We start from the raw sequence: 25,361 nt of genomic DNA on the forward strand, positions 1-25,361 counted from the left end.
TTGATTTAAGTTAATTCCATTCTTCGTTTTCGTTTTTGTATAATATTTTCGTATTACTTTCAGATGGTTCGTATTAATGTTGGTATATTTAGGTGTAAATTGGTATATTTTGTTCTATTCACAGTTTTGATTACTACATCCGATAGAATATTTGATATATATAGTATATATATGGTATATATATATATGTACATATATCGATTAATCAAGCATAGCTGAAATGTGCAGAGTCGACTCCGTTTCGAACTTCACATTATCTTATGATATTATTATATGATATGAATGATTTGTTTTCTTTTTTTTAATTTTTTCATATGTTTTCTGTTAGTTTGATATGGACTTAAAAGAGTTTTTCTTTTTCTTTTTATTTTCATTTACAAGGACATTTATCAAAAAAGTAATCAATCAAAAATAAACAACTTGCTTTCATTATTTTTATTTTTTTTTCATTTTTCAATAAATATTTAATTTAAATTTTTTAAATATTATTGAATTTTGGAAACAGTTTTTTATCGCTTATTGCACTTTCGAGCGTCTTTTTGTTTTTGTTTCATTTTCATTGGTTACTTTTGGATGTGTGTGTGTGTGTGTGTGCGTGTGTGTGAGTGTGTGTGCTACTTCAGCAAGGACATCCGACTACCTTAATAATAATATTATTTACTGGATGTCACCAGCTGACTGGTGCTATAGCCCTGTGTGTTGCAGGTGGGCAGGGCAAATGGATTGAAGCTCAAGCTGCTGACTCCTGAAAACAAGAGAGAAAATGGTTTAGTATAGAGAATATATAAGGTATATAACTATTGTATACTTAAGCTAGCTACAGCTCATTCAAATTTGATTGAAGACGGTCTGCTACCTTTCCTCAGGCTCTACTCAAATCTGAAACCTGACTAGGCCTTTTCAAAAATTCTAAGTTTTATAATGCGCATATCTTCAAATATCAGACATACTAATATTATAATATTAGTTTATTATCTATATTATAATATTACAAAAAATCTTCAATAAAAACTTAACTCGATATCCAAAAATCAGCTTTACATAGAGAAAGCTATACACAGTTCTATTTATTTTTCGAACTAAAAAGGCACTAGCTCAGTAGAATTCTATTACTCGTCAAACATCTACTGGCAGCTGCCTCAAAAGTCTACAGACTTTCAACGCTTAAGCTACTCTTCGTTAAATTTTCAGTAACTGGTTAAGTTTGAGCAAGCTTGCAAAAAGTATTTTTTGCGTAAAAAGTATTTTTGAAAATAGCCAAATTATTTAAATTTAAATTAAACATGATAAAAAATGTTGAAAATAAATTATAAATACCGTTAAACGTGTGTTGGTTGTGTGTTGTTGTTGTTGTAGCTGTTGTGTATGTGTTTTATGCCAGACACAACGACGGAATCTCAGACACCCACGCTCGCTGGAACTGGAACTGGAACTGGAGTTGGAGTTTGAATTGGAGTTGGAGAGTTACACTGTTATCGCAGCAGCAGCTGCTGCTATTGACCAACAGATGGCGCCAATTTTGATTAGTTTTTGTTCTTGTCACGCATTTAGGGGGCGTCGCTGCCGATAAGATTGTGCTCTTTGTGTGTGTGTGTGTGCTTGGGTGTGCGTGTGTAGTTGTATAGGCTGCTGCCTGATCCATGCTCGATGCTCCATGCATTTATTGCTGCTGCTGCTGCTGCTTCATCCTGCAGTCCTTAAACGGCCGCCGCAGTCGCTGCCGACACGGCGGGATTGTGCCACGGCTGATGCGGATGCGGATAGTGATGCGGGTGGGCGACGGCGGCGGTGGCATGATGATGCTGCACAAGAGCCGAATGCCAAGGCGTCGACACGGACACTGTTGGTGGATTAATGTCGAAAATGCACTTGCTGAGCAAATTTTGATTCACTTTGTGGGCGGTTAGGGGCGGGGCAGAGTTGGGGCGAGTATATAGTATATGCGAGTAGTTGTTTGTTTCGGTTTTGATTGAGTGGTTGAGTTGGTTGGTTATGAAAATTATAAAAAAATATGCACTATTAGCTACAGTAAAGTCTCGCTAAGTCGAAAAGTAGCTCTATGAATGTTTTTTAACAACTTTGAAAATGTTTGAAACATAGGAAAATAATTTTTGTAGCTTTTTATATTTTAGATTTGAATGATGTTTGAAAAAATTATATTGGAAATATTGTTAGATTCGCAAAGGTTTTTTAGAGAATGGATTAATATAGAAAACTTTGAAGCCTTCGACTAACAAAAGAACGAGAGAATTATATAGATAGATTTATAATATATATTATATATTATATACAACTTCATTGCAATCTGATAGTTTCCTTTTTTGTACACTTTCGTTTTCCTACTTTTCGTTCATTGAGGCTTACGATTCGCAACTAGTTCAAACAGCAAAAATATTATTGAAGTTGAATAATATTTGACAATTTGTATATCAACTGAATAGAGCTACCTATCCAATCTGCAGACTGTCAATCTTTTGTTGTTTGGCTTTTCTTTACTTCATTAAGCTTAGTTTCCTTAGTAAGGCCTGAGTTATGAATCATTAATCAATATCAATAACTGAGCATTGATAGTAAGTAGAGCTCAGATGTGAGCTCTACTTACTATCTGCTAGATTACTTAGAAATGTTTTCTATACCAAATCTTATATATTTATATATCAACTAGTTTCCAAGTCGAATCTGGCAGATTCCAAGTTATAGAGACTTACTTGAAGTTGAGTTGAAGACGCTGCCTGGCGATGAGGAGAGCGTACCCATGTTCGGTGCGGGCGCATAGCCATTGGCTGTGGCTGCAACGGCAGCGGTGGTTGCCGTGGCGCCATATGAGCCGCCCGAGCTGTGTGGCGTTGAGGCGCTGCTGCAGTAGCCGCCGCGTGGGCTGACGCTGCTCGATTGGGCGCGCTGATAGTCATCCTCGGTCCACTGGCCGCTGCCATCCTGCACGCTCACCGCCAGTTGGCCAGCGTACGAGTTAAAGCTGGTGGAGCCGCCGGGCGATCTGCTGAGTAGCAAGCGAAGCATTACGATACTTGCCGTTGAGGCAGCTGAGTTGAGGTGAGGCTTACCTGGGCATGGAGTAGAGTGCCTCGACGAGATCTGCGGCGCGCTTTAGTATGATTTCCTTCTGCAGCTTCTCCGGGTCGCCGGGATGCCTGGGTATCAGCTTCTGCAGTCGCTGGAAGCCGTAGTCGATTGTGGGTTCATTGAGAGCTGCTTGATCGATGGGAGGGCAAACATAAGCTTAGACATGCTTCGGGTGGGGGGCGAGCGGGCAATATTATCTCTACTTACAGACATAGACGAAGCGTCCGGGTGAGCCCTTGCAGAACTGTTTGCTCTTGTAGGAGAGCGTCACCTCGACCACGCCGGGTATGTGTCGCGGCGGTGTCTGCACCCGTATCGCGTGCGACGTGATCAGCTCGCTCCAGACCAACATTGTGCCGAAGACCACTTGCAGGCCGTCGAAGAAATTGTCGCCCACGATGATGACTGTGGCGCCACCTGTGGTCCAGCCCTCGCTGGGCGATATCGCCTTGATGCAGGGCGTGGCCACGGGCAAAGGTGGATAGAGGCCTGAAATAGTGGAATGCGTCAGTTGGCAGATTCATTGGGCTAGGCGTTGGTCAGTTAACAGAAGAAAAATCAAGAAACGGGTTCGAGTTGCCAATTGCTACAGAATCGAAAGGAAAATCTCTAAGCAGAACTTAGACTCAACTGAAAACAAAGTAAAAGAAATGTGCTCCGCAGCGGAGGCAACTAACTAACTGATCGAGTAATTGGAATTTAGTTACAGACCATCGTAGGTACTGTCGGGCGCTAGGGGGTGACCGGATATGGACAGGGATGTGTTGCCTGTACCTTCCGTTGTGTCCAGTCGCTTGGCGCGGCGTCCGTGCTTCGAGTTATTGTGCACGAACATATTGTCCGAGATGGCCAGCAGTTCTCTATCAACGGCCACTTGGGTGGCGATAACAACCTGAGAGGAATTATATTATTAATATTATTAATAAATTATTGCAAATATTTTAAATAAGACAAAATATTTATAATCTATTGTTAGAGAAAGGTGCTCTTCGAGTTTATCCCAAACTCCAAGAAATTACAAATCTAAGAGATCTAAAATTGATAGAATTTCCAGATATACATAAAGCTAGAATCATATTCCATTATTTCGAATATGCAGAGATAAGATTGAAAACAAAATTCAGACAGAACAAGAACTTACTAGACTTTTGGAACTATAAATTTAAAAAAACTGTAGATAGACAAGTCTGAAGCTGCTTGAAGTTACCTTATAAATATGAAGAGACTTGAAATTTGAAAGACATCTACAGATGTAGAACCACATGCCATGTTTCCAGATGGAGTTAGAATACACTAGCCATTTCTGGCAGATTCAGGACTCCAAGTAGTCTTAAGCTTGAGTTATGTTATACTATACTGCAGCCCCAGAAGTTATGTGTGACTTGAAGAGTCCTTAGCTAGAGAGATCTAGGACTTCTAGAAGTCTCACCAATGCAAACATGGGAATCTTGGCATTATCAGATGTGCATTTATACGTCACGCAAAAGTATGAAGAATAGAGACTTATGACTTCAAGTAGTTTCGAATATGCATACAGAATGGACTTCAAGTAAGAATACAGAAAAAGTTTCAGCTATGCAAGCTAAGGTATTCAAGGAAATATAACATATATAAAGATCTAGGCATTTGTCGAGTTATACATATAAAAAGCAAAGACTTGCAGAGCTTTCAGATATAGATAACTAAAAATTGAAGTAGCTTTAGATATATAGAACTAAAACTACAAGGAATTGCAGACTTAAAGCCTTCTGCAACTGAGAATTTGCTAATATTTGAATTTTTATCTTTATCTAAAATGTGCTAGATTTTTAGCTCAGTAACCTAAAAATCTAGCACATTTTATATAAAGATAGATATTCAAATATTATCAGTTTCTCAGTTGCCGGACGTCCAGGGCTCTGGAAAGATCTCCCTATCTTTAGATACAACTTAAAGCTATTGAATGAACAATCATATGAAGACTCACCTGAAATCTTCTCATGTCCCGTGGGTTGCCAGCATTTTTGAGACAGTTCTGATTGCACTTCAAGAAGAACTTGAGGAAAAAGCTGAAAGTACGAAAAGATGTCAAAATAAACTCGTTAACAATGCAGCCATTCAGAATGGGCAGCGAAAGCAGGGCAACAGCTTCGATTACTGATTGAGTCAGAGCTCTTTATAAGCTGCTAATGATCGGTTGCGCCTTTTGCAGTTGCCACTTGCCACGTTTTGCGGCAGATGTTTAGCCTGCGGCCTGAGTCAATCCACTTGCCTGGCTAAAACCAGCCTCGGCCTGCGGCGTGACAGCGCAGCGTGCGATACGTGCACTCAGAGGGTGACAGCCATCTGAATGGGATGTCCTGCAGGCAGGATATGCGAGAAATTGACACCCGTGTGTCGCGCATTTAAATGCTAAAATATATATACGTGCAGCAACAGCCGACGGCCTGCTCTGCCACTGCCTCTCCCCCGCTGATTTTATTTGCCGAAATAATATTTTGTTGCTACTGTCGCTGCGGGGCTCCCCCCTCCCCCATCCAATTGGCTGGCATTTGCGCAGCTTTTCCCTTTTTCACACTGTTTTCCGCGCTGCTTTTCGTTGTTTTTCACTCGACAAATTGGACAAATTAGTTGAAGGGGCGTTGCACATGACTTGAACAGCGAGTGGCAGGGGCAGGCAGCTCGCAAACATCTGCATATGTGTCATAAATGTTTGTTGTCATTGTTGTTGTTGTCATTTATGAGAGCTAAGAGGATATCCTTAAAGGCATCAGATGTGTTGAAAGATATTTCTGCCCAGTTTATGAGTTCCCCTAGCAAGTAGTTGGCTTAGCCTGTCTGAGCATCTGAAGGTGATGAAGCTGAATGCGTTTCTGCTGCAGATGCTAAGATTTTACTTTATCTGATCTCATTTTAATTACTTTCGATACTTTGCATTTCCTATTGATACTTTGATTTTCTTCAACTTACAGCAAGCTGCATTAACTGCCTCACTTTGGAGTTGTTCAAGACTTTGCTTGATATAGTTTGTTTACTGTGTGCCACGCCCCAAGAAGCAAGAAAAGGCGTCAACAGCAACTCGATCGTTAAATGTTGATTTTCAGTTATACAACTTTAAAAGATATATTTTTGCTCTATTTGCAACGCTTTCAATCGGTTTAGATATATCGATATATAGAAGATAGGAGAGGGATGGAAAATGGAATATGCAAGAAGAAAGATGAAAGATGGAAAATGAGAGATGGAAGATGGAAGATGAAAGATGAAAGATGAAAGATGAAAGATGAAAGATGAAAGATGAAAGATGAAAGATGAAAGATGGAAGATGAAAAATGAAAGATGAAAGGTGAAAGATGAAAAATGAAAGATGAAAGATGAAAGGTGAAAGATGAATGATGGAATGATGGAAAGTGAGAGATGGAAGATGGAAGATGAAAGATGAAAGATGAAAGATGAAAGATGAAAGATGAAAGATGAAAGATGAAAGGTGAAAGATGAATGATGGAATGATGGAAAGTGAGAGATGGAAGATGGAAGATGGAAGATGGAAGATGGAAGATGAAAGATGAAAGATGAAAGATGAAAGATGAAAGATGAAAGATGAAAGATGAAAGATGAAAGATGAAAGATGAAAAATGAAAGATGAAAGATGAAAGATGAAAGATGAATGATGGAAAGTGATGAAAAATGAAAAGTAACAGATGAAAGATGCAAGATGAAAGATAAATGTTTCCATCATGATGAAAGATGAATGATGAATGATAGAAAGTGAGATATGAAAGATGGAATATAGACAATAGATGATGAAAAATATAAGATGGACCGTGGAAGATAGAAAATATAAAGCTATAGAAGATATAGAAGATACGGAAGATATAGAAAACATAGAAAATATAGAAGATATAGAAGATATAGTAGTTACAGAAGATATAGCAGGTAGAAGATATAGCAGGTAGAAGATATTTAGTCTTTGATTGTGCACGCGACTGTGTAAGCCGCATTTCTAGTTACTAGACATAGTATTTCTAGATTTGCCTGAGGTCAGGCAAACATACATTCCTTATCTCCACGTGAACGAGTATTAAAAAATTATTTGATTTAAATATTAACATAAATAACAAATGTATTTCGACGAGATTACGTTTATCGAAAATGCTTATGATTTTTGCAAAAGATTTATAAATAAATATTAATTGCTGCAGAATAAATGAATGTTCATTCAATTCGAATTCGAATTCGAATTTGAAAAATCACAAAAAGAAACAAAGACACGAGTCCAACACATGCCTCAAACAACATTTCGGCTTATCGTAGAGTTTGAGTAGGGCGCGCGTTAGGCAAAAATTAATTATGAACTGGGATACATTGCCAACCTTGAATAATGTATGTGCAGATATGCATATATAAACATGTATATATATATATATATATAGTAGGTATTGGGCCATGCGAGCTGATTGTGAGCTTGTTGAAATCGAGTTGCTGACGGGAAGGGAATGAAAACAGATGTGTTTATCTTTGCATTGCATACATCTACTTTACTTTTTATTTCGTACACAGTGCCAACAGCAACAACAAACAAACAACATGAGCAGCATCATTAACAAGGCCATCGACATTCCCCTAGGAACTGAGCGCCGTGTCGTATCTGTCAGATGCAATATCGAGTTACACAGCGAGAGTCCCTCACAGATGCAACTTTGTAATTTGAATACGTATCGAGTGGATATTGAGAGCTGCATAGGTTAACTCATTTATGGATCATGAGCTAGCGTCCAACCCCCGTTGTCAGCATTGCGCATCTTTATGGACAGCTAATTGACTTTCTCGGAAGTATCGGGAAACGGCCGTGGTCGTTGCACGCTTGAATTACAATGTTGTCAAATATACTGGCAGGACGCATAAATTGTCGGAGCTAAGAGTCGTGTCGTCCCATTTGCATATGCCCAGCCGCACGAAGGACTGTGAGAATCCTTGCGCTGATTCGATTGAAGCCGAGCCTGGATTTCGCCCCCGCCCCGGCTGCTGGCACAATTAAAAATTCAGCTCGCGTCCTGCCAATAAATCAAAGTGTCGCTACATCTTTGTCTTGGCTGCCGCCAACAAAGTATCCACCTGCCTTGGCCTGCCAGCCAGGCGAAATTTTCATTTAATGAAAAGCTACGCATCATCAGACGCGCGCACACGACATTGGCCGGGCCAGCACAAAATGGCCAAAATGTACAAAATGGCCATGAATTGACTCCATTGGCAGCTCGAGCACGTAGACCCAACGAACTGCATAATTGGTCATTCATATTTGTTTTTTTTTTTACTCTCTTCTTAGGACTAAAGCTGTCAATGGCTCACTGTGTTCGAATGCTGCTTAAGACTTTAAAGTTGCTGAAAAGCGAAATTCCCTAAAATTCCTTAAATGGAAGTGCAAGGAAAGTTTCAACTGATGAGCTGAATGTGTAAGAGATATAGATATATATATCTATATATATTTTGTGTAAAGTTCTGAATTTCTAAGAATTTTTTGCAACGATAAATTCAGAAACTTTTCAGTTTAATTTAATTTAATTTTTCTTAAAAATTAAATTATTAATTTCTTTATATTATTTTTATAGTGCAATAATGAATACTACATAATTTATAATATTTTTATAAAATATTTAATAATTTTAAATTATAAAATATAAATATAAAAATGTAAATTAAAAAATTAAAATATAAATTAATAAATATAAAAATGTTGAGAATAAATGAAAATGCAAAAATCAATGTAAATATATTTTTAAATAGTAAATGTTATCACATTTCTGTTTTATCTCAAAGAGTTCAATCAGTAATTAAAAAAAATGAAGTTTAATATTAAAAAAGGTTCGACTAGAACTTTAAATATTATAAAAATTAAGCAATTATATCAAATATAGTCATTAATATTACTATATATTATTTCATTATCATTACAAAAAAAAAAAAATATTTATTTTTTAAACAAATTAAAGAACTTTTCTAAGATATTTTATATAATCGAAATGTTTACAAAATTAATTATTTTCTTTATTATATAGCTCATAATATGATAAATTCCACAAGAACAACTGTATGTTGCTGCTTAAAAATAAAAAAAAACAAAAGCAATATAATTAAGAATTGCCTTTTGGCATTCGTTTAACAATTGAAATAAATTCGAGCCGGTTGTAAACTTTTGCAGCTTCACGCGAATTTCGTGCCAACGATTAACTGTGAATTTGTGAATCAACAACAACAACAGCAATAACAAGAACAACAACAGTTAAGATAACAACAACAACAACGACAACAACAATAACAACTTTGAGCTTTATCTTTGCATCGCTTTTCACAACAATTTAATGATGAATACGAAACGTGCATAAATCGTTTTGGGTTCCGGGCTCAATGCTCGCTCGCCGAAGCATTCGGCGATATTATCTGAGGGCGTCAACAGGATGTAGCCGAAAGCGTTTGTGGCGCACGCCAAACGCTTAAGCCGTGGGCACAGGTGAGCAGTCAGGACGGCATACCTGCCCATTCACCTTGCTGGCGCTGCGGGCAACTTGGCGCTAATTTTTCACTAACGATAATATTCAAAATTTTCAACTTTATTGCCGCATAAAGTCAATGACACGCACACAGAGACAGAATAAACTTACTTTGGCGCCATTTCCATGGCATTTGCACACACACACACAAACACGCACACATACAAAGGCAAAAGATAGCCGCCGACGTCACCATTTTACTGTTGTTGTTCAGGTTCAGGTTCAGGGCTGCTGCCGTTGTTCGCTCTATTGTTGTTGGAACTTTTATTTATGCTCTTTCTCAGCTTAGCGCTGCACGCTTCGCGGCGCACGCACAAGACTTCACACAGACACACAGAAAGTCGAAAGTCCACAGTTTACGCAAACCCTCAACAGTTACAAAGATTTCCCGTTAGCCATCTCAATGTCGCGTCGGCACAATCCTTATCAAAATCGCACTTGCGACTTGCGAACGTCTTCGCCTTGTTGAGAGTTCATAGCTTTTGGGACTCTTTGTATAGCAATAGACTTTGAGGGCGGTTTGTTTGCTGCTGCTGTTGTCGTTGTTCTTGTTATTGTTACGCTTTCGTTTTCATTGTGGTTCATCCGGAAGAGAAAAACATTAGCATGGAACTTGTTGAAAACACTTTCGCTTAGCCTTCAGCAGCCATATGCTGGCAGAGAGAAGAAGAGCGTGGAGCGAAGAGAGAAGAGCGAAGAGAGCGCGAGCGAGAGCGACAGTGAATGAGTGAGTCTTTGAGTGAATTTTCGGCTGTCTTTTGAGCGAAGCTTTGCATGCGTTCATTTTCGTGAATGAATCTAAACAAGTGCGAAGGGGGCGGCTGCTGCTGCTTTTTGGTAGAGTTGTCTGTGCGTGCGTGTGTGTGTGTTGGGGGTTGCTTTGGGACTCAATGTCATGCCGCTGGGACCAGGGAAATACCTCGTAACTGTTGTTGTGTTTGTTTTTTTGGCAACAACAATGGCAGCTTTTTCTTTTTGTTTGCGATTTCTTCATCTTTAAACTGATTATTTCTGTAAGCACACACACACGCAGCATGTGTGTGCGTGTGTGTGACCATAAAAATACCATATCGAGGTTAAATATCAGACATCGATAAAAGCTACAAGCAGACAAAGATACAACAAACGACGAGCGCAGAAACGAAAGTATCTTAGACAGCCGTGCGGCTGTAGCTGTGCATGTGTGTGTGTGTGTGTGTGTGTGTATCTGTGTGTGGATTTAACTTTTGCTACTCCTTTTTGGCTTATGCCTGCCTTGGCAGTTGCTTCTAACCTTTGGCGAACTACTGAGCCATCAAATTATCGACCTTATTGAAATGCGCAAATTATGCTAACTACTTTATACCCACACGCAAGTGTGTATATGTATGTGTGTGTGTGTGTGTTGACTGCCAGTTAACGCTTTTAATATAATTAATTATGCAGCATGCGTAAATGGCTGAAACGGCAAATAGCCAAGCGGAATCACATATGAGTTGGAGCTCCTTTAGCAGCTGCCTAATCAGACCTATATCCAAGACGTTTTTCCCGTATCTGCATCTGTAAATTTTAAATAACTTCGCGGTCTTTTCAATTATGCACATCAGTTAGTTTGAAGCACACAACATTGTTAATTCATCGTTTGCTTGACGAGGCATAGAAATCTTAGAAATTATACGAAATTTAAAGCGAACTAAGAGAAGTCAATCATAGCCCAAATGTTATGTCGAAATAAAGATAAATACATTGTAAAGTTGAGATACATTAAATTTGTATAAGCTGTCTTGTAATACTCATTAGGAATCTGCATAAAGGGCATATTCGTTCTGCTCTTAAACAATGTCTGAAAGTCCTATATTATACATATATCTTCAAAATGAACTTGAGAATTTTAACATTTTCTTATATCTAATGCTCATTAAAAATGGAACGTTAGGGTATATTGGTTCTGTTAACCTATAAATAACAGGCAGTGTTACGCATTATATATGCAAGTTCTTAAACTTCATGACATGCTGTATTGATCTAGCAAGCTCGTAATCTACATAATCTACACATTTGATAGAAAATAAATATTTATTCTAATAAGTATGCAATGAACAAGTAAGAAAGCTCTAGTCGGGGTGCCCGACTAGGAGATACCCTGATCCCAGTCCTTTGAGTTTTTTAATATTTTCCTTATCGAGTATTAAAAGAAAAGAAAACAAATAAAAATCGACATTGTGAGACCAGGTTTCGAACCCGGATTATTTGCGCAACGTGCACAAACTCTACCAACACCGCCACTTCATAATTAAAAAAAAAATAAAACAATAAAAAATTGTTCGTCCCCACTGGTCTCGAACCGGGACCAATCTGCATACGAGCCGCGCCTCTACTAACGCAGCCACTGCCCTTCTTACGCTAGACGTTGCAAATTTGAACATAAGTAGCAGCTAATAATTCAGCTCAATTCAATCGCAATTTCAATTCTTGGAATAGAAAAGAATACACGCATTTGAATGTATGTGTGCACAAGCATAGGAAAAATGCGTGCGCGTGGCGCTGCTGACATGTGCTTTTGCAAATTGACCAAACGTTTTGTTTAATAACTTCTGTTTTACTTAATGGATTTTAATGAAATTTTCAGCATATGATCTACATATCCTATTGGCTTGGTTGAGATGCAAACGTCTTCACATAATGGCCCTAGTTCCAACTAAACTTGAATTCTAAGAATTTGGGGGAATTTGGAGCCGGTATCCAAAATCCAACAAAAATCAAAATTGCATAAAATATACATAAGACTAAATACAAAATTTGGAGGCTCTAGCTCTTAAGACGTTCGAGATATAATTTATTTATTGCATTTCAATAATGTTTTTATTCGATAACAATTAAATGCGAATAGTTATCGAATATTTGAAACAAACTTGACCTGCGCGTGCTATATACGGACCTACAAAAAAAATTTCAAGTCTCTAGCTCTTATAGATGCTGAGATCCACGCGTTCACACATACGGACAGACGGACAGACGGACAGACGGACAGACGGACAGACGGACGGACAGACAGACGGACAGGGCTCAATCGACTCGGCTTGTCATCCTGATCAAGAATATATATACTTTATGGGGTCTGCCACGCCTCCTTCTGCCTGTTACATACATTTGCACAAAACCATTATACCCTGATTTCCCATTTTTAATGGGATCAGGGTATAAAAATAAATATTTTTTCCTCATATGTCATTACATAGGTTTAAGATCGATAAAAATTTATATTTTATTTGGTTTTATTTAAGTTTCTAACTATTTGGCATTTCAATATAATATAATGACCCTAAAATGCTAAGAGTTTCAGCTCGGCACAGGGTGCAAGGTATTTTCAAGTCGAGCATTCAATCACTCTAACTTGACTTCATGTACTTTTGCTCCATCAGAGCTCGAGCTCAACTAATTTATTATAAATGGATAACCTTGGCATATGGGAATTTGGAGTATATGGAATTATTATTATATTAAAAAGAGTTTAGTATAGTTTAGTTAATGCTGGTATATATTACACAAAATAACTCTAGTATTTGTTAAAGCCACTAAACAAATGCCAGCAAACACTTTTAAAGCTGGCAAGTCAAAATGCGCTATATTCAAAATTAAAAAAAAAAAAGCAGTAAAATATTATTCTGCAATTTGAAAATAGATATTTATGATTTAATAAACTGTTCTTTTCCCAGGAGCTAACGATGCGCATCGAATGCCATTTAGAGGATGAGCAGCAATTTGCATTAATAATTCAATTTCAATAGACAGCCGAACGAATATGCAAATTGTGCGAGCTCTTTGAAATGCAAAATTCAATTCGAAAATGCGAAATTTTGCGCTTCCCATTGATTTACGAGGTGCGAATCAGGTGCAGTCGCAGACGCCACTTCAAAAGAAATGTGGCTGCATCTACTGGGACGCGACTGTCTGGCAGCGATAAAGTAGCAAATGTACGAGCTGGTTATCTTTAGCGATAATTAACTGTTATTGAGTCTCTGCTCTCCGTCTATCTCTTTGCTTATCGCTCTCTTTTCCTCTCTCTGTCTCTGTCTCTGTCTGCCCAATATTTCATATGCCTGTCGATGGCTGACCACAAGTGCCGTTAAATTTGTGTCTGCGTTTTATTTCTTTACGGTACTTTTTCCTTTTTTCTCTGTTGCGTCGCTTTGAATATTTGAGTAGCCTCCCCCAAAGCGTGAACATCACATGCTCTCTCGCTCTTACTCATTCACTTGCTGGCAATGTAGCCAACACAGTCTCGTACGCTTCATGCCATTTGTCCACCTGGTCTGGTTACGGCAGAAGTGGATGGGTTTCAATGCATTTAGAAAATTAAAAATTGTAGCCACAACTAGCAGCAGTTTTGTCATCATTTTTAGCGCGATTATCAAGGCATGCAATGGCCAAAAAAAGACAAAAACATTTGCTTGCCGCACGCAGCCAATGCCCTGTTTACAGTCATGGCGCGCAATAATGGGCAAAGCTTGTAGCTAGACTAAGAGCTTGATCAGTTTTTACACATGATTCTTCTGTGAGTATTCATGAAGTACAAAGTTTACGAATTTTATGTTTTGAATACAACTTTTTATTTTTAGTTTCTAAATTCAAACTAAACTCAGCTGACCCATTTTGCTGGCCTCCACTGTATTCAACCAAGCGGTTTGCATATTGGACACCACAAAACGTCAATTCTATTTGTCGCCGTCGTTAGTAGAGGGGGTTTGGGGTTGGAGGCCTTGGGGGTTTGATGGTTTTGGTGGGCGGGGCGCAGTTGCCGGTGAGTTTGCACTTAGTTTATTTGTCGCGTCGGGCACAAAATATAGAAAATTGAAATAAAGCGAAGAAAATGCCAATGACATGGATAAATGCAAAAGCGGCAAATTTTCGATTGTTGCGCTACGTTTCTGGCGCCCCTCTCCACTCGTTTTGTTGTTGTCAGCTGTGTTGGCCACTCTTGCAAATAACAATTTTCCGCTTTTCCAACAGATGGTTGATGTTGTAGTTGTTTATTTGTTCGTTTGTTTTTTTTCGTCTTTTTTGGTGCACAATTTACTCAAATTAAAAAGTCGAATCGGTTATTTGACACGCGATAATCGTTAAATGTTGCGGGAGTGAGTGCAGTGTGCGTGTGTGTGTATGTGTGTTAATGCAGAGAGATAGAGCCTAATTACGCATACGCCAGATGTGCCCATGTAATGGCCGCATAAAATGAGATTAAAATTGAAAACAAAAAACCGAAAACAGAAAACTGAAAACAGAAACAAAGCTCAAGTTCAACAGCGATCAACGAAAATGTGTGAAAAAAACGTGAAACATGTCGCAGTCGACACAAGCAACAACCACAAAATTGGCTAGCCGAACGACAACAAACAGAGGGAGAGAGAGCGAGAGAGAGAGAGAGAGTGGGATACAGAAATGCTGCAGTTGGTTCCACGGCGGCGACAATGCGACCACCGCCGAAGTGCGCTTTAAATTCACTTAATTATGGAACACACACGAAGGGCATACCAAAAACAACAACAACAAAAACAACGAAAAAATAAGACAAAATGCGTAGCAATCGATCCACACAATGCTGCGAATGTCCTCGCAAATCATAAATAAAAGCAGAACCGAGACGGTTCCTCAAGCTTGCAGAAGAAACAGAGAGAGAGAGAGAGAGATAGAGAAAGGGGGGAGAGGAGAGCAGAGAGCGGTAGATGAGAAGCTAAAGCTGTAGCTGCTACTGCTGTCGCTGTTGACTGTGTCCTCACCTGCGCTGGTAATTGCAAATCCTCTGATATAATTTTAGACACTGTGACTAAAACACTTAAATAATTTGTTTATTCAAGAAATTTACTGAAGCCAGAAAATGGTAGTTTCAAATGAATATATAAACTATTACAAAAAACTTACTCAAGTTTTGCTCATGTTTGGTTGAAGACAGCCTTAATAATTAGAATTTATAAACTCAGTATTTTGTTGATTAATATTTTGAGCTGGTCTAACTATATAACTATATATATATATATATATATAACTATATATATATATATATATATATATATATATATATATATATATAAAATATATAAAATAAATAGATATTTTTTTTATATATTTTTAAGATTTACTATCCAATTCATTAAGTATTTAATATTTAATTTATTTAGCTGTTATATATAATAATATCAAATAAAATAACAGAAATAAAAATAAAGAAAACAAATTGAAAATAAAATAAAAAAATTGAATATAGAATAGAATAGAGTAATAGAATAGAATTATATATTTATTTAGTAAGGATATATTATTATTTATTCAATATTACTATTTTTTTTAAATATATATATTTTATTTATATATATTTTATCGAATACGAATAAGTTTATTTAAGTGTTTAAGAGGAATCAAATATTAAAAAAAAAAACAATATATAATATTTTTTAATTATTTGAAAAATATATAATATAAATTTCTTTTAAAATGTTGTAACTTGAATTTGATTAGTGTTATCACATAGCTTACAGCATTTTAATTTTTAATAACTTTCATAAAACTTTTAAAGTTTTCATACTTATATATTTTTTAATATGTCTTATTTAATTTCATCTAAATTATATTAATTTATTTCATATATATATATTTTTTATATTTTAGGTATATTTGTAAAAATTAAAATATTTAATGTGGAAATAAAAAAAAATATATATATATATATATATATATACATTTTTTAAGTTCATCATTTTATTTTTTTTTATATATTTTTAGAAACTTTGTTAATATATTTAAATTATGTTTTTGCAGTTATCAACGTAAAAAATATGAATTTATAAAGTCGTAAATTTATTTAAATTAATTTATATTAATGAATTTATATATCCAGGCAAAGATTAAACTAGCTGATACATGCCAATTGGAATCTGATTAGAAATAGAATTTAAAAACTTTGAATATTTTTAAAGCCATTTTTAAGCGCTGTAAAAATACTTTAGAGCTGGCTGCTTAGCAGCAGGAGAATAACAATTTAAATATAATTGCATGAAATTGATTTTGAATTGATTGGCTATGTTTTGGGCCCACTGTGCGCTCGTTGCATTGTGTGCGCAATTTCGGGATCTGTAAAGCCGCTCGCGCTGCTGGCCAACTGCAGATCGTTGCATGAATAACAGAAATTCATCAATAAAACATGTGGAAGCAAAGGCTCTGGTTGTTGTTGTAGTTGGAGTTGGAGTTGCTCCTGTTGCAGTAGCAGCAGCAGCAGCAGCAGCAGTAGCTGCAGCAGCTCTCACGGCACACGTTCGAGCGTCATGGAAGTGGCAGGCAACTGGGCGGCCGATTGGTGTTGTGTCTGTTGGCTGGCTGACTGGCTGCTGTTGTTGTCATATGTATCAAGAGTTTTTGGCTTAGCCAAGTCAAGCGAAGCCAGGCCGAGCCGAGCGCACTTTGAAATGCTGTCGACAGCGATTCAGTCGGAATTTTCAATCAGTTCCAATTGTTGCGCGCCCAGTGACAAGTTTTAGGCCCAGGCACAATATCGTAGCTTGAGTGGCAAAATGTGCGCGACCACCAGCCAAGTTAGCGCTTTAGCGTGTGGAGCTCTTGCAACATTTAGTTGCATACACATAGATTATCCAAAAGGCAGAACGAGTTGCGTCTTAGGCGGCATGAACTACTGGCATATCAATGAGACCAGAGCAGAGCAGCGCAGAGCCAGTTCGAGTGATCCATGCCGACTGAACTTTAGAGTTGCTGATTGATATGCACCTCTCTCCCTGGCTCGCTCGCTCGTCCCATCTCCCATCACCCATCTCCCAGAGATTGCCGACAAAAGTTACAGGTAGGCTGACAAATGCGACATGTGCCGAGCGAAAATGCCAACGACTCAGGACTGAGAGTCAGGAATGCGTTGGGCTGGCTGGGATTAACCAATTTGGTCAATGCCACAGCTGTGCGGCTAACAAGCCGACTCACTCGCATAGCGCAAATAAACAGGCGAAAAATGAATTAATAATCGTAAATATCGCGCCTGAGCACGTGGACAGATACCAGATCCAGATGCGAGTTGCCAGATCCCAGATACGAGATCAGAGATGCAATCCCTCTGTCTGTCGGACAGTAACTGTTCTTTGCTGGCATTTCGATGCAACAAAAAGCAAAACACGCTCAACAATTTTAACAAGATCATAAATGCGAATGGGCTTCTGATCTTGCCGCAGCCATTGCCACAGCTCGCAGCTCGTTGCACCAGCTGTTGCTGCTATAGATTTCCTAATTTGCAAACTGCTGCCAAGGCAGGCTCTGCTTTTTCTTTTCATTTTATCTAGTATAGCAAACAACATTAACAGGCAATCAATTAAATTTAATTATGACACCAATTATGGTCTGATTGCCAGCCAACCAGCCAGCCTAGCCGGCCTGGCCAGCGCATAAATGAGTCGCCATCTGCAACGTCGTTGCAACGTCCCTCAACGCTTCGGCTGTAATATGTAATAGAATCATTAAGTCCCTTGTTTTCGTAGAATACCACCATGGCGGGCAATCTAGTGGGCCTCTATGCGAATGTGGCCAGTAGTCAAATAGTTTCAGACACCATTTGAAGGGACTGCGATGAAGTTGTCGCATCGTTCGCCATCTGCATATGGTGCGATCCACTTTGATCACTTGGAATAGTTGCAACAGTCTTGTCGCGTGCAGCAACAACAACAACTGTAACAACAAACGAACTTAAAGCATGACTGTCCAAATGGAATTGAGTATTCAAATAGTTGGCATAGCAGCTAGTTCAATGAGGCAACTGAATGAAGGGAAATCGTTGAGAGTTTGATTAGCAAAGAAAATAACATGGAAGTAATTTGCTATTGCTTCTCTCTCCACAGCTTAAATTGGCTAAGAACTGAGAAACGTATTTCATATTTAAACACAATATAAACTGAAAGATTTCTTTTGAAATATAATTTTGGGTAAACATTTTGCAATTTCAATTAAAATCGAGTTCGCTTCAGTTTCCGCAATCGACCGCCTACTGCGCGGCTACTTATGTCTTGAGCAAACAATTTGTAAGCCACTAATAATATTTTGTGGAAGCCAATTAGAGGCGACGCACTGCCGGCTGGGAAGTGGCAGCCGCAAGGATGTGCATACAATTAACATAATTCGCTTGACACGTGACATGAGCAGGGGGCGGAGACAGAGACAGGCAGCAGCAGCAGGGAGAGGGTAACAAGGGCTTTGGGGTGTCGAATTGCTGCTGCTGTGCTGCTGCTGCTGCTGCTGCACTCGTCTCAATTTACAATTCACAAAATTTATGAAAATAGAATTTGCCTTTTTGATGAACTTTCAGAGCTGTGCGAGCTGTTGGCTCTCGCTCTGTGGCTGCTGTCTCGACGTGGCTAGCTGCCGCATCATGTTTTATATTGCAGTTGATAATAATGCCAATAAATCAACGATATGCGCAATACACACAGCCAGTCAGGCAGCCAGCCCGTCAGCCAGTGGCCCAGGCAGGCAGGCAAAATAAATAAAAAAAAACCAACAACGACGATGATGAAAAGCAGCTTAAAATGTCATCTTTTCTATGGAGCTGAAGCTGGAGCTGTATTGGGCTCCATGCGACGGGACACTACGGCTTACGAGCTACAACTTACCGATCGATAATGACGGGATCCGATGGCGTCTCATTGCGGTTACCACAGCTCTTCTTATCACAGCAGCGGCTGCAGGTGAAAGAAAAAGTTCAAATTGGTTAAAAATTATTAAAAGGAATTCCTTGAACTTTATGGCTTAAATATAACTTAAATGAATATTTATTAGAATTTTTTTAAAATATTTTCAACTAATAAATTTAGTTGATTAACTTTAAGATACTAAATTTAAATAGTTATAAAAAATAACCAATTTAATCTTTAAAAACTAAATTTTTGTTTATATTAAAATATTTTTTATTTGTAATATTAAATGATCTGATTAAAAATTCTATAATTGTATTAAATATATATATTTTTTATATTTTTATATATTTGAATTTGTTAAGCAATTAATTAAAATAAGTAAACAAATTAATTAAATGAACAAAATATTAGTTAAATATTTATTAGAATATTAGCTAAGTATTTAACTATTTATTTTTTATATTCAAAAAATATTTAATATTTTGTTATATTTAAATATTATACAATTGTCATATATAAAAAAATATATTTAAATATTTTCTTTGGTGCCACAAAATAATATAAGATTACGCATCCAAGAGATTTTTGCTATATTTGGCGCTATGCATTCTTCCTATTCCTTTTACACGCACGCACTCATACACACACACACACACACACGCACACTCGAATTGAGTTCAATGGCTGCGTAATTTTTGGCCGCACAGCCGCTGGGCAGCGTTTGTGGGGGATGGCTGAGGGGGCGGGAACACTAACTGGGTGGCTGCAGCTAAAGCTTGAGCTTTGGCTTCGTCCTGGGCACAACATAAACATGGATGACTAAAATGGGCGAAATGCCAAACGATAAAGAAGAAGCCATTGCCATGACTGCGACGTCGACTGCGACGTCGACTGCGACGTCGACTGCGACTGAGACGCAAAAGCTAACGCCGACGCCAACGCCATTGTATTTGCTTTGTGTTACGCGAAGCTGTTGATTTTTGCTGCTTTCTTGGCCAAAGCGAAAGCTAAGGCTAAAAGCGGGTGGCACACACAGGGGTGGAGGTGGAGTTGGAGGCAGCAAGAGCGACGGGGCAGAGACAGTAGTCAGGGGCCAGTCAACCCCTGTGCGTTGTCCCCTTGTTTTGATAATGCTACGCAAACATAAAAACTGGGTGCCAATCCGAAATAATAAAAGATGGCCGGCCAAGCGCACCCTGAAGCTGTGCCGCATAGAGGTGGGCGGGGGGCGGTGGACGCTGGGCGCTGGGTGGTGGCAGTTGGCTAAAAAAAGGGGGCGAATCTGTGTAATTTTTTGTTGTGCGTTTGGATTTTTTGCTATTTTGGGCTTAATACACTTCGAACTAGTTAAAAATGGATTTATTTCGAAATTATATATATTTTATTATAATAATCGAAAAGGTGCGCTGAGCATAGGCTATAAATCGCATAATTTATTGGGCATATTAGTTTGGTCTATTTGGAAAAAGTATGTTTCTGCTGTAACCTATACTACTAACATATTGCAGGGTATATTATAGTCGTGCATGCAGTGCGAGCTTTTCATTTGTATTATTTTGGAGGCAACCTTCAACTGTCAGCCTCTGTTTTGGGCGCTAGAAGGGTGAACTGCCCAGAGATATGATGATGCTAGATGACGATAGCAAGAGCAGAAAAAATGCAGAGAAAGCGAGATAGAAAGAGAGTGAGAGAGAGAGAGAAAGAGAGGTGGAGTGGCTGCCATTTATACGTTTCAGCTCTCGTGCGTTTGAGCGTAAAAATAAAACGAAGGCTGACAAACAGACAGACAGACAGACGGACGGACGGAACAGCAATAGGATAAAATAGAGGGGAACAAGGGCAGTTGGGGGGACGCAGAAGAGGTAAACTAAAAAAATCAACAATATTAAAGCAGCCAGCAAAGGGAAGCGCCCACAAAAAGCTCAAAGAAAGCAAAAAGAAATTCAAAAGAAAACAAAAGCTGCGTAGTGGAAAAATCACGCGGAAAACGCTTAAAACAAATGAGCGTAGCTGCCAATTTCCACAAGAAAAAAAAAGAAACAAAAAAAGCAAAACAAGCAAAAGAACAGAGAAGGCAGCGAGGACAGTAAAGCTTACAAGCCAAATATATAAATACTTGGACGAAGCTCTGGGGAGCAGAGCAGAGCGGCCACTGAAACCTCCCAAGAGAGGCAGTGAGGAAGGGGCAGGGGTACTGAAGGGAATCAAAGGTGTGGATTAGTGTGAGCAGTGCGAGTCGCAGCAAAAGTCAATGCAGCCAAATCATTTGCAGATTATTAAAACAGAAACCGAATTTCGGTAAATTAGCCACTCACCTGCACATCACCTCGTGCGTCAGCAGGACACGGCACATCTCCGGGTTCTTGTCCTGGCCCTCGTAGATGATGGCCTGCAATGGAGTTGAGCACACTCAAATTGTAAGTAATTGCTAGCTACACGGTCTTAGCTGGTCTTAAAGCTACTATTGGAATTGATGTCTGCTTATACAGAGAGTCAGGGCTTGCTCGAAAATATTGCAATATTTGGACTAGACTTAAGAGATTGTCTTTATGTGTTACGCAAGCTTGGATGACATTTACTCTGGTAAAGCAATATATTTCGAGCAAGTCTTTGAAGACTCTTTTTGCTTTATTATAATATAATATGTTTATAAAATTAAATAAAATAATACTTAAATAATTTTAAAGTAATTTTAAAAAGCTTAATCTATTTAATAAAAAATTGATTGCAACATTGTTTTATAAAACTTATTATATTTATAAATATGTTTAAAAATACTCTAAGATCGATAAAAATATAACTTTATTATGAAATGAAAAAAAAAAAAAAATAATAAAAATCTATAGAACAAATAAACTTGAAATTATTATTAAAATTGAATGTTTAGTTTTGAAATTAAAAACAATAATAATAAAAGATTTAAAAAAATAAGTTAAAATTTATAAAATAAATTTATAATGTCTAACGTGAGTATCAAAATTAAAAAAATATATACATTCAATATTTAAATTCAATACTTAAAACAAGAAGAATTTTTTTTAATTTTATAGGCTTATTAAATATTTTATAAAAGTTATTTTTAAATTATGCTATACTGTGAGAATGTAAGTATAGATTAGATATATTATTACTAATGCTATTGTAAATGATAAAGGAAAGAAAATATTTAAAAAAATATTTCATGGTTTTTTTAGTATTTAAAATTTTGCACAATTTGGAACTTAGGTTTTTGTTCTTTTTTTTTTTAAATATATATTTAAATAAAATATTTAAATATATATTATAATAAATATATATTTAAAAAAGGTTTTCTGTAATTCTTAAATATTTTTTTCATGCTGACTTTCGGCTTTATTTCATATTATCAGTACCATAATAATTGGCATACATGAACTATAAGAAATGCTCTTAAGTATATTAAATACAAATTAGCTTTACTAAATAGGCTTAAAGTGCTTAACACTTTTTCAAAAATGTGTTTCCTCTGTTTTGTTGACGGTTTTTCTTATCGCAAATCTAGGCCAACTGATCCGTGCTATTGATTCGTTGACTCGAGTGCTTAACTCCACCTCACAAACGTCGCCACGTATGGATATATGTATATCATGACTACAAATCAATGGCAGCCTGTTATCAAGCGCCCGCTGCCCCTGCCCCCGCCCCATCTCAGGAACACAAAGGCAAACACACATAAATGCTAATTACAGTGCAACTACTCGAGAGCTTCGAGTTGGTCAGAAGGCCGCTGCGACATATGGGGCACACGGACCGAGCAAATATTGACACACTCGAAGCGGGTGGTCGAAATTTTGGCTAATAATAACTGTGGCAGGGGCAATTTTGGTATTTGTATTTATATTTGCTTAGGCGGTAAAAAAGAGAAGTAAAACTCGGGCGGGGTAGGCAAAACATTTTAGTGCCAGTGGCAGTGGCATTGGCAGTGGCAGTGGCAGTGACTATACAAAAATTGTGGCATGTGCGAGGCACACGCACTTGGCAGTCGCCGAGGCAGGGAAATGGAAACCGCAAGTGCAGCTTTCTCTCGTCAGACAATCTGCTGCAATTTCAAGAGCCGAAGATGCCAAGGGGCGACCACTCGAGTGTGTGTTAGCCTTCGCGTAGAACAAAAACAAATAGATAAACAAACGAGCGAGGGAGAGAGGCAGCAGCCACCACCCAGAAAAGGCGCATAGTTCTCTAATTTAAAAATGATTATAGCGGGTTGGCCGGCTCACTCTGTAATCCAACACTCATCCAATGAATTAGTTTGGGTGAAAAACACGGCATATGCGCCAGCAAGCCCCCCCACTCTGGCTGGCAGGACTCATGGGTGGGTAAGCAGGACTCATTCATCACTATCAGTACGAGCTGTAAAAATGCATGTACTCCGTGCGCCGTGTACACGCAAAAGTAATAACAATAACTACCTAGATACACATGGCAGAGCGAATCATCCACCGGCGAGTGATGCCACACTTGCCACAAGGCAAGGACGTCAAGGACGAGTGCCTCTGCTGACGTCACAAGCATATGTGCATTGTTTTTGTTGTTCGCTGGGCCAAGCCAAACAGATAATCAGAAATTAATTTCAATGCAACCGGTAACCGGTAGTCGGCAACATGCAGCGAGTACCAGCCCATCACACCCCCTCCCAATGTGCCCACCCCCTGCTGTGGCACAGGCAAAGCCAACAGCATCAGTGCCACATGTAAAATTATGATCATCCCTTATTATCCCGTTTTTGTCGGGTTAATAATTTCCCCCGACAAGTAAAAACATTAACAGCCTTGCCCTTCCGCCCGGCTGAAGCCCTCTCTAAGTCACAGGGATAACAACAACTATCCTGCAAAGGATATTCAGCCAATGCCTTGGCTCAATGTCAACTAGTTGCCAGCTCGTTGGCCGAGTGTGAGTTTGCTTTTTGTGGGACAAGTGCGAGCTAATTATAGAGTTGGGCCCACTCCAAAGCCGGCCCAGCTCAGTCAACAGACTCCGCTGGCATATCCTTCGTCAACGATTTTTGTACAAATGTTCTAATGGCTTTTCTATGTTTTTGCCAAAATTGATTTTGCTTTCATGTATTTGTAATATTTACAAAAAATAATATTGAATGTTTGAAGTGAAAAAAGTTGAGATTGCTAAAAAATATATTTAAAATATATAAATTTTAAAAAAAATTTTTAAAATTTTAAAAATTAAAAAAAAAAGCTTACTTAAGGTATAAAAATTAATATACGATTTTTTTTGGTATAATTCAAGTCTTAAAATATTTCTATGGTAATGTCTTGGGAATTTCGAAGCTCTGATAAGGGGAAAACTTGCATATTGCATTTAGGCATTATAACCAGAATCTAATGTTGCTAATAAATATTTTATATAGATAATAAATGCTTATATATTGAATTGCCATACAATTTTCTATCTAATAGAGTCTGTTTCAATTGTATTAAATATATATTTCTTAATTTTAGTATAATTTAAACTTGTACAACTCTAAAAAAAACTTTAATAATGCCAATCCAGCATTATTTTGAAGAGTTTAGCACACTACTTTAACTGTTATATCTATTAAAGAATATAGTATACATAATAAGCATTTAGTATACATAATTAGTTATAAAAGTTTATTATCAGAAATCAAGAGAGCTTGAGTCAATAAAAAATCAAATAAGTAAGAAAATTCTATATCGAAAAGTGAGCTAAAAATAGTTAATACTTAATTAAATAATAAAAATTTTAAGTAACTATCAACAAAAAACAAGACAATTGTTTATAAAACATCTTAAATTTTTGCTTTGAATATAAATTCGACTTTATTTCCATATCAAAACTTGAACTGCCTCCAGTTCTATCGCCCGCATAAAGTTTTTGCCACACACGGAAGCCATTCATAGGAAGTCCATTGAGAAATAAGCAAATTCCAAAGCCATCAATCATTTGGGGCGAACAGGAGATGAAACAATTAGTGCGGCTGCGAATCTGGAGCAAATCTGAACTGGCAAAGTGCCCCTAAATGCTGCATCTAATAAAAAACTAAACGGAAGCTACTAAAAACTGGAGGAAAAGCGTTTAAACTACGATTTATCACAGACCA

The 25,361-nt window shown here is 37.7% G+C and overlaps 1 protein-coding gene across 1 annotated transcript in view; it reads right to left on the minus strand.

Annotated features, from left to right (window-relative positions):
• Window positions 1-519: 519 nt before the first annotated feature.
• Window positions 520-25,361, minus strand: part of LOC111600534 (transcription factor collier) — a 37,488-nt gene continuing 12,646 nt past the window's right edge. Inside the window, exons 4-11 of the mRNA XM_023316672.2 lie at window positions 21,583-21,656; window positions 19,244-19,312; window positions 5,051-5,132; window positions 3,796-3,976; window positions 3,292-3,573; window positions 3,066-3,210; window positions 2,709-2,998; window positions 520-745 (exon numbers count right to left, since the gene is read on the minus strand). Coding sequence (XP_023172440.1) covers window positions 654-745; window positions 2,709-2,998; window positions 3,066-3,210; window positions 3,292-3,573; window positions 3,796-3,976; window positions 5,051-5,132; window positions 19,244-19,312; window positions 21,583-21,656 — 1,215 coding nt within the window. The 3' untranslated portion in view covers window positions 520-653. The remainder of the gene's footprint in view (window positions 746-2,708; window positions 2,999-3,065; window positions 3,211-3,291; window positions 3,574-3,795; window positions 3,977-5,050; window positions 5,133-19,243; window positions 19,313-21,582; window positions 21,657-25,361) is intronic.

This window comes from Drosophila hydei, unplaced genomic scaffold (genome assembly GCF_003285905.1).
Source record: "Drosophila hydei strain 15085-1641.00,03,60 unplaced genomic scaffold, DhydRS2 tig00000060-arrow-pilon, whole genome shotgun sequence".
Lineage (NCBI taxonomy): Eukaryota > Metazoa > Arthropoda > Insecta > Diptera > Drosophilidae > Drosophila > Drosophila hydei.